The 20,283-nt window shown below is 35.1% G+C and overlaps 1 protein-coding gene across 1 annotated transcript; it reads right to left on the bottom strand.

Moving 5' to 3' along the window:
- Positions 1-12,319: 12,319 nt before the first annotated feature.
- LOC103428591 (uncharacterized) lies at positions 12,320-14,271 on the bottom strand. Its single transcript, XM_008366706.4, has 6 exons — positions 14,057-14,271; positions 13,642-13,800; positions 13,285-13,325; positions 12,856-12,915; positions 12,697-12,756; positions 12,320-12,589 (listed from the first exon to the last, which is right to left on the bottom strand). Exons 2-6 carry the CDS (start codon positions 13,757-13,759, stop codon positions 12,515-12,517), a joined length of 354 nt encoding a protein of 117 aa, XP_008364928.1. The 5' UTR covers positions 13,760-13,800; positions 14,057-14,271; the 3' UTR covers positions 12,320-12,514.
- Between the last annotated feature and the right edge of the window lie 6,012 nt (positions 14,272-20,283).

Genomic DNA, 20,283 nt, shown 5'->3' with positions numbered 1-20,283 from the left:
TTCAATAGAGAGTCCGGTAACAGTTCTCTAATAATTTTTTTTTTTTGAACAAATGATTCTATTTACACTAAAAATATGAAATAATAAGCTAAATCTGACAATAGACTAATAAACTTGTATAGATTCAAAGCAAGAAATCGTTTCGAATATCTTTCCTAAATTTATATGTACGTGTCATTGTGCGATAGTCACATGAAGATGGTTGAACAATATATTATCAAAGATCAAGATGTAGATCGAACAATATATTATCAAAGATCAAGATGTAGATCAAAATCATTAGAATTTCTGAACTTTCTTTTATCCCTGCGTTGAAGTGTCAAGTTTTACTTCAGACATCTGCCATGTGTCTTTCTTGTTTTTTCTTTTGTCGAACTGCCACGTGGCTCTTGATATTTCATACAAAAACAAACTTTCGATTTGTGGTTACGCATATTTTGTGGAAGCATTTTTTGTTACCACCATAAATTATGATGTATGTTCATCATACACCTAATTAATTGACAGATGTTATTTCACTTAATTATAGTTAACTTTCACATTAAATGTTAGTTTTTCAATTTTGAAAAAAATTAACCAAGATTAAGTGAAATAACATGTGTCAATTGATTAAATGTACGGTGAGCATACATCATAATTTATGGTGGTAACAAAAAATGCTCCCCATATTTTGTGGTGTCAAAAGCCCACGGAAAACGACATTTTTGCCGACTACAATCGTTTATATAGTAGTATTTAGGCAATTTAATTAATAGTAAAAGATTAAATGGTCAATTAATTTTTCTTTCAATTCAATTAAAAAATTTCATTAAAAATGAGATGGATCGAGTCGACCAGCACACTCTGTGTAAATATAAAAGATTTTAAAAAAAATATGAAAGAGAGAAGCTGGAGAGAAATGTGAGAATTTATTTCAATTTTTATAAATTAGGAACATTATATGTTGTAATGATATGTGAATAAAGAAAGAAATGAAACATCTAATTTTTTTTTTGTGTAAATTAGTTTAATACCAATGATTTTACTTTATAATAATTGCAATGGATGAGTGTAATAATATATTTTTTTAAATAGACAATTGGTGGCAAGTCACGGTTATCCGTCTCTTCCAAGAGTCGAGAATAAATAGTATAAACAAATAAGAATATCTTCAAAAAATGGAAATAAGTTTCAAGCGTGAAAGACAGATTTTCTTTTGCCCCTTTTATATTACCAAAATATAAAAAATTCAACTCTTTACAAGCTCATTTAAAACTATTTTTAAAATAACTGAAAATGCACTTTGTTAAAATGTTTTGGAGCTAATCTAGTAAACATGCAAGTGCATCCTAAAAAGCAACACTCATAAACATTTTTCAAAAAAAAAAAAACTTTCAATCATTTAAAAGACACTTCTAAACATGTCAAATAATTTAGAAGTCTTTATCCTTTATCTGTTTGGATATTTGGATATTTAGGGTCACTATTATTCTAAACTCTTAACTAAACTAACTGTCGCTTTTGATGGCAACGGTCTTTACCCGTCATTTGCAAGTGTATCAACATCATGCACCATATAGTATGTAGTCCATAATTTTAAGTCACACAAAGCATATATGTGGCAACCTGGAATAAAACTACAAAGGAAATGCTGTACCATGAATTTTGTAATAATGGGAATATTTCTATCCATCATCCTCAAATGATGGTGATGCTTGTCACTCTATTTATCATCGTTAGATGAGTTGAAATTTTGAGATGTGTGCAGCGGATATACACATATCTCAAAATTTCAACTCATCTAACGATGATAAAGAGGGGAGCATTTTTGCTCACCACCATTTAGTGTGGTGTATGCTCACTACCCTATTTATCATTGTTAGATGAGTTTGAATTTCTAAATTTGTGTAGTGGGGTAAGCACAAATCTCAAAATTCAAACTCATCTAACGGTGATAAATAAGGTGTTGAGCATACACCACACGAAATGGTGATGAGCAAAAATGCACTCGATAAAGATGGTGATGAGCATTACCATCATTTAAGGGCGATGAGCAAAATTGCACACTCGTTATAACATGGGATGGAATCTTCTCATGAGACAATATCTTATGTAACCCATTGTCTTAGTAATGTTTTTGATAAATTTAAATTTTTTTGCCATAAGCAATAAGTTATTTATAAAGAATTTTAGAACGTATTGTTAACTTATCGTAAACGTTGTCCAACTCACTACAATTGAAATCATTCATGCATCTGTACGAGTTGAACATAAGACTTCTTATAATCAAGTGCCGACTTAAATAACGCTAGACCAATTGAAAGTCAAGTTCATTTTTACAATGATGTCACAACCTTGAGGAACAAAATAGACAAGTTCAAGTTGTGCAATGGTAGAGGAGAGAGTTGAGATCGGTTTTACATATGTTGGGTTTTGGTAGGCCTTCAGAGGTCTGGGCTTAGAGCAAGGAAATAAACCCAGTTGAAAAATAAAAAAAAGTGGGCTCAATGATTGGACTGGGCTCATATAGATACCTTACCTTTAAGCCCAATGAGAAATGTAGTAAAATTGAGAACAAATATATATCTGAAAACTCAACATTTGTAAGTTTAACATTATTAGAATCGAAAAAGAAAATGGGTAGAAGTGAAGTTTTACGAAGTGGTTTGGAAGTGCATTAAAAAAATGATTGAAAGCGTTTTTTGCGAAAGTGTTTTTTGAGTTCCGATTCTAAAATACTTGCATTTTTACTAAGAATTGATTATAGAAACACGCAAAAGCGCTTTCAATCATTTTGAAAACACTTTCAAACGAGCTCAATGTTATTTGGTTCACTTGCATTTTAACCGAAGATTAGTTCCAAAATATTTCCACCAAAAGTGTTTTTAGTCATTTTAAAAGCACTTCCAAACATGTCCTATCTCTTTAAAAAATACACGATGGGGGCAGAGGGGACTGAAATGCTTCTATAAGTCTTCATGTTCTCTAATAGTGGACTGCCATGATAAAGCCAGATATTTTTTTTAAAAGTAATACAAGAAATGGTTCTGTGTCAAATTTCAATTGTGCGGAGTATACAAAAGGAAATACGGTCGTGACAATCTAGCTAGATCCAATCTGTAAAAAGGAGATAAAAAGACTTTAATATTTTTAATTGAGAAGTTTGAAGTTGACCATTCTTTTAAGACACCGACCTTTTGATTTGTGAGTGATATTGTAGTTGATGATGACGATCATGATGATGATCACCCTTTATGTCATGAACCAGCAACACATTTTTTACTTTCCATTTGCCCTAACTTTTGTATACATCAATTTCATAATATCCAAGCCAGAGGGCATGTGAGCTTTGTTATCATAAATTATAGGGAACTTTAACGAAAAGCACCCAGTACTGTTCACTTTAACGAAAAACCATATTTTTACACTAAAAAGTCAATCCTGGTACTATTCACTTTACCCTTTATTTTGTCCTTATCATTAAAACTCAAAGTTTTCAAGCCCTTTTCATTAGTTTTCCTTAAATTATATTAGGCGACAAATCTTGAAACCAATAATCAAAGGCCGCCTAAACTTAGGCATGTGTATATATCTATATAAATACCATACTATATATATTTGCATTGTAGCATATATACTAAAGAATGAGAAGGGTCTTATAATTTTTAAGAGTGGTCGGTGCATGCATGGTTACAGCTCACGTCACTGGCCAATAATATATATATATATTTGGACTAATGTGACACGTTTCATATTATTTACTTATATCATGTCTGTGGATCGTCGTAAACATATATACGTATTCAATTTGTAGTTTTGTAAAATACATGATACATGACGGATATGTATGTGAAAAAATATGTACGGGTATTATTCAGCAACTTTACTAAGAAAATATTTTTGAAAAATTCGGCCACTATTTATGCAAAAGGTATATTTTTATTTATTCGATAATATGTGAAAATATGTGAATATTGTATGTTGATCAAAAAATGCATCAAAATAACGTGTATTAAACATAATAAATGTGTATGTATGTGCATAATGTGTACTTTGGAATTATAAAAAAATTGGAATTTAACGAATCATTAAAACGTGTACGGAAAACTGAAGTATTTTTGAAAAGTACATGCATACATACATATACAATACACATATTATATGCGAATTTACTATCTATAATCCAATTTAATTAGTTATAGGCTTATAGCATTGTTAATTACCATTAACATTCAGTTCCCACAATTGCCATTAGCTTCAGACCTTGGCATGTGGTATAATGGGATGGGGATAGGGTGGATGATCGAGAAGGCACCAAAATTTGCTTTCTAAAGTTGGTGAGTTTGCTGTATGTAGAAGCGAGAAAGAATATCTCTATCCCCTCCTTTTTTTTCTTTATTTCATTCAATTATATTTCGATCTTAGTCAATATTAATTAGCACGTACTCTGGACCGAAACGACTATATAAATGCATGTTTATATAATATAAGTATTGTATGATTTGTATTAAGATTTTATGGCTTGTTAGTCTGTGTTTTTATCTTCAAGAGGTTACAATCACTCCGGATTAATAAATGCGGTTCAAGTACAAAGAACGTACATGTACTGCATGATTGTCGTTTCAACTCGTGCCGTTAGATGTTTGGTCAAATCCTATAACAAAATATGTTGCATCAACATAGCATTAAGTTACGAATGTAACTCCCAAGTGATTGACCACTGTATAAATATAGTAAGACGGAGAATAATTAGAGTGCAAGTGGAAATATTCACGTGTAGTGATTTTTAATTATTATTTTTTTACTTTCTACACACTTACGTTTATTTTTCGTTTCAAAATAGGACAATGATAGTAAAGGTAGGGCAAACATGTATGATAAAATCTGTTCTCTTAAGGAAGGATACGCTCATTCTTTTCCCCACCCAAGGGGCCAACGTCGACACGACAATACTGTTATTAGTACTCTGACAATGCTATTCACACATTATTTTTACCTCAACACACCCTTATGAAATTTTTTGTCATTGATCTTCTTTAATTAATTTGAACCGATGAGCCTAAATTTAAGAGAGGTGTGTGATAGACTTTGTGGCGAAAGCATTCATCTAGCTTGCCTAGCAATCTATGTAATAGCTAGTCGACAATCTGGACGTTACAAGTCATCATATCTTGTTTTGAAAGAAACTCTCATAAATAGAAACTGCATGCATGACTAATTTTGGGCACACAATATCGAGTCACGAACTGAGCATATGGCCGTGGATGGCGCTCAATTTGGAAATTAAATTAACATTCGAGTCAAACTGATATACCAACCCTAATTAACTTTCGGTGCTGAGGATTGAATCTGGCGTCGTCTGCCCCTTAAGCCCTAAACATGTACTTATCCCAAATAAGACAAATAAACACGACAATAATATGCATGACAGAAATTTTGGTAAGACTATCCAACTATGTTAGCTGTTACATTGAGTGAAACTAGCGCTACGTGTTAGATTTTTTATTTTTTTTTGGGTACAATACAAAAAACAAAAACAACTAAACAAATCTGGGTCTAGCAGCCTCTTATAGTTCTTCCTGAACTATGACAAATCTGGGTCTAGCAGCCTCTTATAGTTCTTCCTGAACTATGGCAAATCTGGGTCTAGCAGCCTCTTATATGCAACATAGTTTTTTTCTTTACCGAATATGATAGAGGGGGAGGGGAGATAGAACTAATTTATTATTATCAACATAAGTATTATTTATTACATATCCTCTACTAAATATACATAAAATAATAACCTGTATGGGAGATGAGTGGACTATATAGTTTACATGCATTAACATAAGCCATTAAAGCATAGGTTTAAAAAAAATAGTGGTATTCACATACCCTTATTGATTTTTTTGCCATTCATCTTCATTAGTTCATTCGATCTAAAAGTCGAAAACTGAGAGGGATGTGTGAGAAATAAAAATAGATGTGTGTATAGCACTACACTTACAGAAAACCTCTATGGACTACAACCCACATTAGCCTTGTGGGTGGCTCCGCCCGTGTAAACAAATATGGGTCTAGCAGCCTCCTATAGTTCTTCCTAAACTATGACAACCATAGTCCAAAGAAGGATCAATTTCTGCTAATTTATCTGCAACATAGTTCCCTTCTCTATAAGTGTGCTGAATCCTAAATTTGCCACCATGCATTAAAGTATTACAAGTAGCTACCAAGCTAAAGAGAGAAAGCCGAGGATCACAAGCTAACTTACTAAGCATATCCACTATAATTTTTATAATCAGATTCAATAATAAGAAGCGCTAAATATGACTGAAGCTCTAACATTCTTCTCTCCGGTATATGTAGGCTGGAGGATGTAATTCAACATGGAACGTTGAAAATGTGGAAAATTACGATCTCTCACCTTGTTCATTGAATTTTCGAAGATCTTAGGTCTCGGGTTCGAGACTTGGGAGCAGCATCTCCATAAAATGGGGGGAAAGGCTAGCCGACATTCACCTCTCCCAGACCCTGCGTAAAGCGGGAGCCTTGTGCACTGGGTACGACCTTTTTTTTTTATCTCCCTCCTTGGTCATTGAAATTATGGAAGATTTTTCATTGTCAGCACAGCAGTTGCTGACATGAGGCCACGTGTATAGGGCATGACCGCGCGCGATGGAGTGCAACCAAATTCAGGGAATATGATCCTCTTCGAATCCTCTTTGTGTGGATCTAGAGAATAAATCAATCGTATTCGTTTATTGTAAATCGTGCGGTTAGAAATTATTTTAAAATTTTAATTTAAAATTGAAGATAAATAGTACTTAACGAAAATTGACTGCACGACATACAATGAACGGATACAATTGATTAATCGCTGGATTCCCACAAAAAGGATCCGGAGAGAATCCTTGTCCCAAATTCATCTCTATCTTCTTATGTTCCAGCTATCAACAAAAATACAAACTATCGATACGTGCCAAATCTTATGTATTATCAACATAGCCAATCATTTTCCCCACCCCCAAAAAAAAAAAAAAAATTGGTAGCTCTACCAACTTTTTTTTTTTTTTTTTTTTTTTGCTTATCATTCTCATTTTGCAACTTTTAACAACCATTACACTTGTGTATTTTATATTTTTTTATTTATATATTTTCAAGGTAAGATTTGTGAAAAAAAATTAATCAAATTTAAAATCGTTTGATATTAAGTCAATATTATTCAAAAAATTAGTGTTTAATTGAGTAACATAATTGGTGACTATTATATAATTAAACGATTTTAAATGTAGCTAATTTTTAGCAAAATTAAACTTTAAAATATCACACAAAAAATCAACGATACACATCATTGTACAAGACTACAGGATGAGAATGAACGTCTCGAGGACAATATGAAAATATTCAAAATAGAAAGTTTCAAGTGGTGTATTGCCCTAATGAAGAAGAGTTGTATTCGAATTAGAATAAGGTGATGCTAGCGACACATCTATTTTTTACACACTACTCTCAATTTTCAGTTGATTGGGATCAAATGAAATTAAACAAGATCTATGAAAAAATTAACAAGAATATATACAAGGTACAAAGAGTATGTAAAAAACACTACATTTTAAAATAATAATTTCACTATGGGGAGGAAACAAAATAATAACAAATAGAAGAATAAAAAAAATCTGCCACCACTTCTTTCTTCCCTACCCTGCACGTGAGGTCAGAGGGATGATTTTAAAACAATGCTGGGGCACCCCTAGTTAACGACGTGTGTGGCTAGGATTCGACGAGTCCCTATCGCCCCCCAACCAATTACGAGGAACCCAGACTTATCAACGGCCAGAGTTTCCCCAGCGGCTTTTTCCATAGGAGGGATCCAACGGTGGAAGACGAACTGGCGGTTGCCGCCCAACAGAACAGTGCCCCCGGTTTTGGACCGAAGTTGTAGCCGACAGCAACGGCTGTCTGTCAAATACCAGAAATCTAATAAAATATAAATCTGAAAATATTTTATAACACGTATAAAACGTTAAAATACAAAAAAATAAAATAAAAATAAAGGGTTAATTTTAGTTTATTACCTTGAAGTTTCTTGATTTTCAACTTTTGGTACATGAAATTTTTTTCGTCTCAGTCTAATACCTGAAGTCATAATTTTGGAACATTTTCATACATCCTTTAAGTTTTTTGTCAGGACCTCTGTTAATTAATAACGTAGCACTCACTTGCACAATGATTAAGTGTCACGTGTCCATGCCCATGTGAATATTAAAAAAATTTAAAAATTAAAGTTTTTTTTTTTTTGTTTTGGGCGTCTTACTTCCCTCCGACCCTCTCCCCTCCTTCTCCCTCCATTCTCTCCTCTGCACCCACTCTCCCCACACACCCACCATCTGCCCCCGCTCCTCTTCCGCTTATCTGGGTATGACGTAGGCCTCACCGCCACACAAATGAGTCAGCGTTATCAAAGGTCGGTCGCAGGTGGCGGTGGATCAACGGAGCCAGTAGCTGATCGACGTTTCGGAGATAGCGAATTGCAGTCGCAATCGTTGAACTGTCTTAATCTTGGAGCCCATGGTGACGGTGACTGGTTTAGGAGTTTCGAATACGGCAACGATCTAATGGGAGGAATTGGGTGAAGAGGGTGGAGGAGAGAGAAGGGTGTGGAGGGGAAGAGGGTGGGGGTAGGTACCGTATAGAGGTTGGGTGGGTGAAGAGGAGAGAAGGGAGGGAGAGGGTGGGGAAGGGTGAGGCAGGATGCTCACAAAAGATTTTTTTTAATATCCATGTGGACCCATATTGACATGTGATGCTCAGTCATTGTCCACGTATGTACCACTTCATTAGTTAACGGAGGTTCTGACGGAAAACTTAACGGATGTACGAAAATGTCCTAGAATTATGATTTTAAGTACCAGACTGGGACGAAAAAAACTTTATGTATCAAAGGTTGAAAATCAAGAAATTTTAGGGTAGTAAACTGAGATTAACCCAAAAATGAATAATGTAGGCGTTGGGGAGGAGAGATATTTCAGTATGACCGGAACACGAGATTGTACATTACGTGTCATTATACAAATGGTGGAATACGTGTGTTAAAAAGTTAATAACTTAAAAAATAAAATTTCTCACCATTTATATAAAAACACGTGATGTATCACCCATATTCCGATCACAATGAAAAATTTCTCGTTGGGAAGCATCGCTCTATAAAAAGGAGTTAGAGGTACAAAGCTAATTCAAGATTCCTCGAGGTAACCCAAAGTACTTTGAGATCTCTAATTCTAACTTCTATGTTAAGATTAAAATTCCTATCTCGAATTTAATTTGAAATTTTCATCGTCTCTCGACGGCCTAAAATTCTTATATTTGATCAGTCTGTTTCAACTCGACGCGAGTTCAACTTAAAAGTATTGTTCTAGAGAAACATTTTGATTTTGGTTCTTTGATTTCTCGTGATCGAAATCCTTTTTTGGTTCAGATTTACAGTAAATTTTTCTCGAACATTTTCTTTCTTTTTTGTCACCAAATTTCTATAGAAAATCTTGCATATTAATCAAAGATTTTCACGGTGGCATATATTTTTAATTTTGTGATATATTACACTTCAGAAGAGCTGCAATTTTTTGGCCGTGGAAACTGGAGACTGTTGTTGTAGAACAATCAATCTGTGCCTGCAAGCAGATGGAAATGATGAGAAGAAGCTCTGAAAATCTTGCTCCCATAAATTACAACATCCATGGAGGTCTCCTCCAAGCTCCTCCACCTTCTCTTTCTGTGTTCAACCACCACCGCTACCAACATCTTCAACAAGCGCAAAGGCAGCAGCACCAACACCCGCCTCTCCTTCCTCTACCGGTTCCCAACAGACCACCTTACCACCACCAGTCTCTGCCGTCTCTTCCGTTGCGTACTCGCGGCGCCTCCCATCCTCCCGCCACCAGGAAGACCAACAACATGATCACCAGAAGCCAATCTCTCACGCCGAAAAAGCCGAAATCTAAGCCCTCCAAGAAAGAAGAAGCTAATAAGCATGACTTCAAAGCGATATCCGAGCGTTTGGTCATCGCTTCCACCAGCCCTTTAGGGCCCGATCCGAATGATCTTCCCAAAGATGTTACTAGGGTTCTATCATCATCCACTGGTAAGAGTCTCGGTGGCCGCCGCGGTGGTGGTGTGGATATGGAGAAGTTTTCAGGTTCCATTTTCACTCTCTCGCCGCCTCCGAGTAGCCTGCCACTGCCGAGGTTTTCTCTGCAGCCAAGGCTTGGTTGCAACTCTGAAGCTGCAGCGGGAGTTGACGCTGGAGCAACCGACAACCTCTGTCGTCTTCTACGTCTCCGCTGAGCGGCTGAGGTGGTTGGTGCTGTTGCGTTGGTAGTTGGTGATCAAGGTTTGGTTTGTAGGTGTCATTTGTGTAAATAAAGGCTTGTGAGAGGGTTAATTCGTGATCTCAATTTATCATGTAATCCTCTCCTCCCTTCTCCTTGAGGAAATTTGTGATCTCACCACCTGTATTTTTGAATGGGGTGCACAAAAAATTACCCAAGGAAGTTTTTCTTTTTTTCTTTTCAAATTTGTTTTTCCTTTTGTCGGTCACCAAGTAATAATGATATGAAGGTTTTATGACTTGAAGAATGCCCTAAGTATGTTTCAAGTTTTTGGTTGGGAAATTAGTCAAAATGATCGTTTTTCGGGTTCTAATTACGGAAATGAGTTGAAATTCAAAGTATATGACAAACGAAATATGAATAGTACTTTGTTAATTGAAATGAAAGAGAGCATTACAAATTCGTTGAGATGGCTAAATAACCTATAAGACTACATTGTGACTAACTTTTCTACAATAAACGAGTACAAAACTTTATATATATAGAAACCAAAAGTAAACCCTAATACTTAACGAGTACGAAATTATAATATTTTTGACCCACAAAAAAACCATAAATAATAATAAAACTAATTTCCAACACCTCTATCAAACTCTGTGGTGGTATACGACATGAGTTTTCCAACAATTAGATATGGATACAATCTCTAGTGGGCGGAAGCGACAAGATATGCTTTGTTAGACGAACAAGACAAGGAAAGCGAGTAATTCAAGTGAGCGAGCGATTCAAGTGAGCAAGTAATTAAAGCGAGCGAGCAAACAAGCAATTCCAACAACCAACAGTCAAACATCAGATTGTGACAAATGATCAATTTATAACTAGATACTCAATATCAATCGAGTGGTCACCAATTCAAGCGCTCCATTAATAATTGTTGTGGTCAATAGCAGATCTCAGTAGCAGCAACCAAATCCGTCACAGGCCAAATGCGCCCCAAAACCAACCAATTTTTCCTTCTCTTCCTTTACTTCATCGTAACCAAACTTATCAAACGGAAACCATACCAATCTTTGCCGAAAACCATAAACTAAAATAATAAAATCTAATCTAACAAAATGATCAATTTTTGAGTACGACATCGACATCTCTTTTCTATGTTGTCAATCTTTAAATGTTAGATCAATCGATATTTGAACAACATATCATCGATATGTAGTTTTGATCCACTTGAGATTTGATTCCGATCGTTACAAAAACTCTAACAGCACATACATGTGGAGTATTGGAGATAACAAAACTTCCACCACCTGGCTTAATCTATTCTCATATCCAAACAAGTTATCTTTATTTTGATTCTCGCCAAAGACGAATTTGAACTACATTATTGCTAGTCTATTATGAGGCTTAACCCACTCCCCCAACCCCTTAATGTAGGTAATATCATTTGTTAAAAAAAAAAATACAGCGGAAGCAAAACCACATAAGGTAAAGAGTTTGCATTCACTTTTTTTTTTGTTTTGAAATTGCTATTATTAAAGGGTAGGGGAAGGGTTCGAATCTATTACAATAATTTGAGGAGGGAAAGTTTCGAACCAGAGACGCATGGGTAGAAATATGCAATTTGCATTCACATTTGATGCTAAGGAGAACAATATAAAGATTACTGACTCTATCCTATAACCAGTGTTTAAATATCAATATTGGTGCAAGTATCGATATGTAAATTTGTGAAAATATCAACGGACATATGAAAGATCGATATCGATATTGGTTACTTTTCGATGGACATGATGGAAATTTAAATAAAACTTTAAGAATTGTCAAATATTGATTTGGACGAAATATAAGAGTTTCTCCAATATTTAATAGATGTGTCTGGAAATATCGATGACATATATCGATTTTAGCCTGAACTTATGATTTTCTCCGATATGAGGTAATGTTTAGACTTCACCCTCCATATCTATATCTTTGTTTGATTTTTAAATTTATCTGAAAATACTAATCGTATCGAAGAAATTTTAAACAATAACTACAACAAAACAGCCAATATAAGGCATAAATCTTAAAGCTGACAAATCTGGTTCGGTTTGACAAAACTTTGATCGCACAGTTGATAAATCTTAAATATACACTCAATACAAGGCATAAATCTTAGATTTGTTAGGAACATGTCAACTATCAAGGCACACATTGTGATCCCATAATCTCTTACAACCTCCGACGCATCAATTCTCAGTAAACTGGTGCTGGCAATTGGTGCACACATAGAAAGTAGTTGCCCCTTCATCTGCCGATCTCATCTAGATACGTATTAATGAAAGAAGACAAGGCAACATAAAAGATAATTAGATGACTCCAAAAAGAAGAAGAAAAACAGATACTTAGATGATAGAGCGATCTAGCAAACCTGTCGGGAGTAATATGTATGCTCGTTGTGGCCACATTTTTCACATGTTTTAGCATCTGTCTGTTTACGAGAAAAAAGTAGCATAAGAAAATGGGAGATTGAAAGCACATTCCCAAACAAAAACCACAGCTTTATTTGAAAACCAAAAAGCACATCTACCTTTTGCAATTGCACCTTCTCTTCAGGAATTATTGATATGCCTAGATCTCTTCTGATATCCTGCAACAAGAACACACATAGAGGAATAACTTGGTGCTGTGATGTGGAAAGAGATATAAAGTTCAACGCTATTCGTATCAATTCAGATGCTACAATCAGATCCAACTTTTTGAGCGTCATCTTTAACTCAACTCACTGCTTATATCTATTTTAATATCTAAGCGAAGCTAAGACCTTCCACATTCCTAAATGTGTGCGAGGGGGCATGAGAAAATATGAAGGAAAAAAAATGTCCAACAACATCACAGTTCGTGTGCGAACTGCCACAACTCAATTTAGTGTACACACCTAAGCACACAAGATTTAGACTATATAAAAAGCCTACAATCTACACATATACAGGCATCAGCAGTATAGTTTTGGGCATACCTCAGCAGTGACTTTGTAAGATATTTCTCTTCCGGATATCTCTGAAGACAATCAAAATCACATTAGGAATTTACAAAACTAAGGAAAGGAAATATTAAGTTAAATTTACAGGGATTTATGAACCTACAAAAATATTACGTATTTATGTCACAGAAAAATATAAAGCCCGAGACACGGCATGATTTAAATTCTATAGCAGTTAGAATATGAAACACTTCCAAATGTAAACTCTTTTCGAAATCGAGCAAATAAAACTAAAATACAGCATGGATTCATCTGAAACAAATTTTGAAACTAGAAAACAGATTAAAGATGCAAAAGTTAACACGAATGGCGAAAAGCTTAAGTTTGCTCTACCTTTCACATTTCGCTTTAACTTGCACAAAGGGCATTGAGCAAACTTAGTTGAATTCAAATTTAGCATACTCCCACACAAGTCGCAGAACAAGAAATTGCGACCTTGGGAATATGCCATGAAATGCTTCTGGGACGCACCGTTAGATATCGTTGTTGCACCTGCAGTTAGAGCTTTAAGCATTAGCAAAGTCAAACCCAAAACATGCCATGAGTTCAGTTGAGCATTTCATCAAACAGTTACCGGGCAACTTCATTTTGTCCAAAACAAATCAAATTGGCATCTTAATTCAAATTAATACAAACCCAACAGCGAATTCAACAAATCAAACTAGAAGCAGCTACTGAAAACACCGAAGCATTAAAATTAAACAGTGAAGGAAGAAATTGAACTTAAAATTAAGAAAAAAAAACATACGAGCAATCGTCGTGAGGGGAGTCGGCGATGGAAATTCCGTGAAAAAACCCTAATTCTCAAATCGTAAGCTCCCAAAACCCACTGTCTGCTAAATCTTAAACCCTAAACATCTGAATTAATTTATGGAAATTTGGGCTGTAGCCGGCTTAGTTTCTAGGTTGTTGACGAAAACAAAAACTTTCAGTTCTGGGCTTGGAATTAGTTACTGAGGGCCCAAAACTATCTATATTTACGGCCCTTTTAGCTTCTTTTATTTTCATTTTTTGTTGGATATTTTTAGGGGTGACAATTAGGAACTGTTTGATATTCTATATAATTTTTATTAAGAAAAACTAATGAAAAGGGTTTCGAAATTTTGAGTTTTAATCAAAAGCCATGCAATAATTTTATTTAATAGTTAGTATAAAGCCCAATATTAAACAAGTTCAATTAAAATGACCCAACTATAACAACGTACTGATTTCTCGATTTTTCCCCTGACCTTTTTGGGTTCTATTAGTTTTGTTTTCCGTTAGTTTAGTCTTGTCAAAGAAAACCAGACCGCCTTCGGTTTGGGAGATGATGGCAAATCCAACACGAAGAGAAGACGACAAAGACGAAGCATGAGAACATGGTGGGATCCAAGTTTTGGGTGCGGCAGTGATTTTAATGGTGATGCGATGAGGCGGTGGTGTGGTGCGGCGGTGAATCACATCCATGAATAAAACTGGGATTATTTTGAATATCAACGAATTCACACCCTTTTTCCCACCCAGATTTTTTTAAATATCAATTAAACTGGGATTATTCTAAGTGTGATTTATGGTGGGTTCTAACTTTTCAAAATTATATATGGGTGTGATTCCTGCTAGTTTAATTTCAAGTTTTGGGATCCAATGTTTAATTTTGGTTGTTCATGGTGATGCAGTGTGGGGATGATATGGTTTGCAGCCAGAGATGTGAAAAAATAGGGAAAAGATGGTTAGGAAGGTGAAGGAAGCGTAATTACTGCACTTATTTTATTATACCTTTATTTATTTGTTTTGTGGTGGGCTTGTTTTGCTTATATTATCAAGATAGAGGACGTGTATAACGATTTCCATGAGACTTACTTGGATGAGGAGTCTGTTTAGCAGTTCTCATTTTAAAATGTACAATTAGTAGTAGAATTTAGAAGCTTGTCAAACTGAATTAAGGGTAGCATTTAATTAAGCATTTTACTTAGATTTTGGCACACAGAGGTTGAGAGAGAGGGGAGGAAAGAAGTCACCATTTTTATTGGTTGAAAAACAGGGCTAAAAGCAAGAGCCCAACACAAACCTACTCAATAATAAATTTAGATTGGGACATCCCAATTCAGTTCTCACGGAGAGAAGTCACCATTTCAAATGGGGTTCTCATGTCCTTGCTCCAATATAAAATTAAAAAACAAAAAGGGTAAATCGCCAAAATGGTTCTTGAGATTTGCATAACTCATCACTTTGGTCCTTGAGATTGTCCACCATCTATCATTTTGGTCATTCCGTTAAAAATCCGTTAAGTATCCCGGAGCTCTTGTCAGGAAGTTTGGGCAATTTTCAAAACTTCGTAACTCAATCGTTTCTTAACAAAATTCGACCCATAATATATCAAAATGAAGATAGGAAAGTGTAGAATAAGATTATACCTATTTTGAAGCCCAATGGTTGCTAGATATTGCCGGAAAATAGTGTCAAAGTTGACTGGTTTGAGTGAAAACTTAAAAACTCGCCGGAAACTGGGTAAACTTTAAATGTTCATAACTTCTTCAATACTCAACAAAATCAAGTGATTCAAAAACGAAAATCATACTTCTCGATGAGAAAAAGAGAATGGTACCTTTTTTTTTTTTTACGGCTAACGCGCCGTGGTTTGGTTGAAAAATGGCTCGAAAATGGCTATCTTGGTCTCGAGTTAGCCACTTTCGAGACCTTTTTTGGCCAAACCATGGCGAGTTAGCCATTTAAAAAGGTACCATTCTCTTTGTCTCGTCGAGAATTATGATTTTCGTTTTTGAATCACTTGATTTCGTTGAGTATTGAAGAAGTTATGAACGTTTAAAGTTTACCCAGTTTCCGGCGAGTTTTCAAGTTTTCACTCGGACCAATCAACTTTGAGGCTATTTTTCAGCAATCTCTGGCAACCATTGGGCTTTGAAATAGGTATAATCTTATTCTACACTTTCCTATCTTCATTTTGATATATTATAAGTCGAATTTGGTTAAGAAACGATTGAGTTACGAAGCTTTGAAAATTGCCCAAACTTCTGGCCAAAGCTCTGGGACACTTAGCGGAGTTTTTAACGAAATGACCAAAATGACGGATGGTGAACAATCTCAGGGACCACTTTTATCGATTTGGAATCTCAGGGACCAAAGTGATGAGTTATACAAATCTCAGGGACTATTTTGGCGATTTACCCAAATAAAAATAAATAAAATTGAATATTTATAAAGTATTTGTTGAACATGAGTCCAAACGTGTGATTACATATTCTTGTTTGTGATTTTATGGAGGTAATCTTGTATTATTTATGGAACTTCTCAAAACTAAACTAAAATAACTTACACTATTTTTGGAACTACTGCAAAATAACCCATATTATTTATGAAACTACAACAAAATAAGCCACACTATTTATGGAATAAATCAAAATAACTTACACTATTTCTGGATTGTAACAAAATGAACATTATTTCTGAAACTATAGCAAAATAATCACACTATTTCTGAAATTGAATCAATATGACTCACGCTATTTCTATAACTACTACAAAATAACTCACAGTATTTCTGAAATTGAACAAATATGACTCATAATATTTCTCGAACTACTTCCAAATAACTCACACTATTTCTAAACCTACAATAAAATAATCCACACTATTTCTGGAACCAAAATAACCTATACTATTTTTGGAACTAGAACAAAATAACTCACACTATTTATGAAACTAAACCAAAATAACTCATACTATTTCTGGAACTAGAAATAACTCACACTATTTCTAAAACTGAACCAAAATAACCCATATTATTTCTGAAACTGAACTAAAATAACTTACACTATTTCTGAAAGGGAACAAAATAAACACTATTCTTATAAATACAACAAAATATAACGCACACTATTTCTAGAAGATGAAAGGTTAAAAGCAATGGATGATGACACATCAAAAATGAAAGTTGAAAGCCATGGTTGAAGTCACTTTTCTGTCTCTTTCTTGTCTGCTTTTTCTATTTTCCTTTTATTGTCCAAATTTTTGTAATTGGGGAGGGTGGATGGTAGTTAGGTGGTGGTCTATCAAGGGTACAGATTTATTTTTCTTTCTAGTTTTAAGGAGAAATGGGTGCAAGGAATTGGGGCTTTTGGTTTCTTCCAGTTCCATGGAAACTGGATTCAGTTTGAGCATCCTCTTCTTTGATTCAATTGCACAGCTCTTTTCTTGTTCGTTTCTTTTTAATTCTAGTTTTGGAGATTAGATTCAATAATTTGGGTTTTTTTTTTTCTTCTCAAAGTCAGGTTATTCTCCAAATCTGAATCTAATTTGGACAAGGAAATTCAAAGATTGATATATGCACCAAGAATGAAGGAAGAAAAACCTAGAAAACAAAAGGTTTCAAACTTGCGCCCCCTTGTTCTTCTGCCATTATTTCTCCCGTTGAAAGAAAAACAAAAAAAAACAAAAGGCACGTTAAATCCAGCCGCATGATCTCAGAATGGATGAGCGCATCATCTCCATTTTGTGGCTAAAATGGGGATCTCACTCTTTAAAGAACCTGCACTAAAGTCAAGTCTTCTTTATGTTGGGGTAATTTTGAAAACTTATTTTTGTTATTGTTGGGCTCTGTAATCAAGCCATGTAGAATTGGAGGCCAATGTCTTTATGGTTACTTTTGAGGTGTTTTTTGACTAAAGATAACTATTGGGTGTGTTTTTTTATTAAAATAGTCTTGGTCTAAGTCATTTTCATTAAAACTCCCTTATTATTATTTCTCAAAACATTTCTTAAGAATCTCACTTAAAAACTTTTTTTTTTAACTCAAAATTTTGTTGGTATGAGATTTATAATTGTTTCTAGAGAAGTGTTGGAATCTAAAGGTCTTCGCCTAAGTTGGTCAAAGACAGAGTATATGGAGTGCAAGTTTAGTGCGAACAGAGGCTCAAATGAGTTATGGGTAAGGATTGGAGATCAGGAAGTACCAAAAAGCGACCGATTTCGCTACCTAGGATATATATTGCAAAAGAATAGAGAGATGGATGGAAACCTCAACTATAGAATACAAGCTGGATGAATGAAGTGGAAGAGTGCATCGGGTGTGTTGTGCGACCATCATATGCCAAAGTTCAAGGGAAAATTTTATAGGACGACAATAAGGCCAACAATGTTTTATGGCACAAAATGTTGGCCAATGAAGTATCAACACGTACATAAAATAAGTGTAGTGGAGATGAAAATGCTTCATTGGATGTGTGGGCACTTGAGAAATGATAAGATTAGGAATAAGGATATTCGAAGTAAACTAGGAGTAGCCGAAATTGAAGGAAATATGAGAGAAAATCAGTTACGGTGATTTGGACATGTGAAACGAATGCCTACTAACGCTGTAGTTGGAAGATACGTTACGAGACAGAGATTCAGGGCCGAATGGGTAGAGGAAGACCCATGAAGATTTTGGAAGAGACTCTAAGAAAAGACGTGGAGTACTTGGATCTAATGAAAGACGTGACACATAACCGAATGTAATTGTGTTCTATAATTCATACAACCGACTTCATTTAGTGGGAAAATGCTTTGTTGTTGTATGAGAGTTGTTGATGCACAAAATCAGCGAGGACTTTGGTACAACATAAAATGTTAAGTTCGTGACTTTTGCTAGATTGCTCTGGTCACTAGTGTGGATAATTATGTAAATGGATAGAGACAGGGAAACAAACACAAGATGTACGTGGTTCACCCAAATTGGCTACGTCCACGAAGTAGAAAAGTTCTCATTAATTGTGAAGGGTTTACACAAGTACATAGGTTCAAGCTCTCATTTTGTGAGTACTAGTGAATGATTTATTACAAATGACATTAGAAAATATTGTGAGAGAATGATCTCTATTTATAGAAGAGAGTTTCTAGTTTCATTATGACATTGACACGTATCGTGTTATGATTGGTTTCTGGTGTTGACATGTGTCACGTTATGATTAGCTTCTGATGTCGACATGTGTCGCGCTGTGATTGGCATCCTGGTTGGAGGGAAACTCTTCTGGGTCCTTGACGGTATAACGTTGACCGATGCTCAGTAGTTTCGGAATTGGTCAAGTATGGTACAAACAAGAGTTATAATTGTTTTTAAAGAGAAAAAAAAACTCAGCTACAGCAGCTCCTTGGTGGAGTTGGAACTTCTAAGAGGGAGAAAGAGAGAGCATAGGAGGAGAGAGAAAGAGTATGTAAAAGAAATAAGGGAGACCGAGAGAGAAGGAACTGGATCCTTTCTGGATCTCCAAAAACTGAGCAGCCTAAGCAATGATGTTGGGCCGTTGAAATTTAAACCAATGGCTACAAATAGGGGTCCCTTTAGAAGTTATAATAATTGTAGCTGTTTGATTAAATTTCAATGGCCCTAATTGATTTCTCAGGCTGCTCAGTTTTTGGGGATCCAGTTCCGAGAGAGAAAGAAGTGGTTTTGACTTTATCAACTCTAAAATACACTTTTGACGTTTTTAAGAAATAAACTATTTTTTAAGTTGATTTTGACTTCATTTTTTAAAGAGTCCTAAACCCAAACGAGTATTCGAAATCTAAAATCCAAAATTTGAGAAGTCATTATTTGCTTAAAAACTAAAAGTAAAAACCTATCAAACTAAATATGTGGAGTTGTGAATGTCATCGTTATATAAACGAGTTCCACATACTGATGTAGAAAGATGATGTGATTGATATCCGACTCCTTGCTGCTCAAATCCATGAAAATTCAAGGGAGGCAGATTGTCTGCCCTTCTGTTTGAGTGTCATTCTCATCCTTTCCTATTTGTATGGTCACAGTTAAGCCACGTTATAAAATGTTGACGTGACTTAACCATGACTGCACAAAATAGAAGGAGATGGGAAGAGCACCCAAACAAGAAGGCAAACAATCTGCCTCCAAATTCAAGTGCAACCACCACTTAGGAGGCAGACAATCTGCCTCCAAATTCAAGTGCAACCACCACTTTACTATAATTTAAATTTATACTT

The sequence above is a fragment of the Malus domestica genome, chromosome 08 (assembly GCF_042453785.1).
Source record: "Malus domestica chromosome 08, GDT2T_hap1".
Lineage (NCBI taxonomy): Eukaryota > Viridiplantae > Streptophyta > Magnoliopsida > Rosales > Rosaceae > Malus > Malus domestica.
The sequence above is the reverse complement of the archived record's forward strand: the minus strand, read 5'-3'. Positions and strand labels throughout refer to the sequence as shown.

What these genes read in the sequence shown, in the direction of transcription:
- LOC103428591 (XM_008366706.4), bottom strand. Translation starts at nt 13,759, where the DNA reads ATGGCATATTCCCAAGGTCGCAATTTCTTGTTCTGCGACTTGTGTGGG. An exon ending in CTTACAAAGTCACTGCTGAG is followed by an intron (nt 12,916 to 13,284) that starts GTATGCCCAAAA and finishes TTCTTGTTGCAG; the next exon opens with GATATCAGAAGAGATCTAGG. An exon ending in ATACATATTACTCCCGACAG is followed by an intron (nt 12,590 to 12,696) that starts GTTTGCTAGATC and finishes ATACGTATCTAG; the next exon opens with ATGAGATCGGCAGATGAAGG.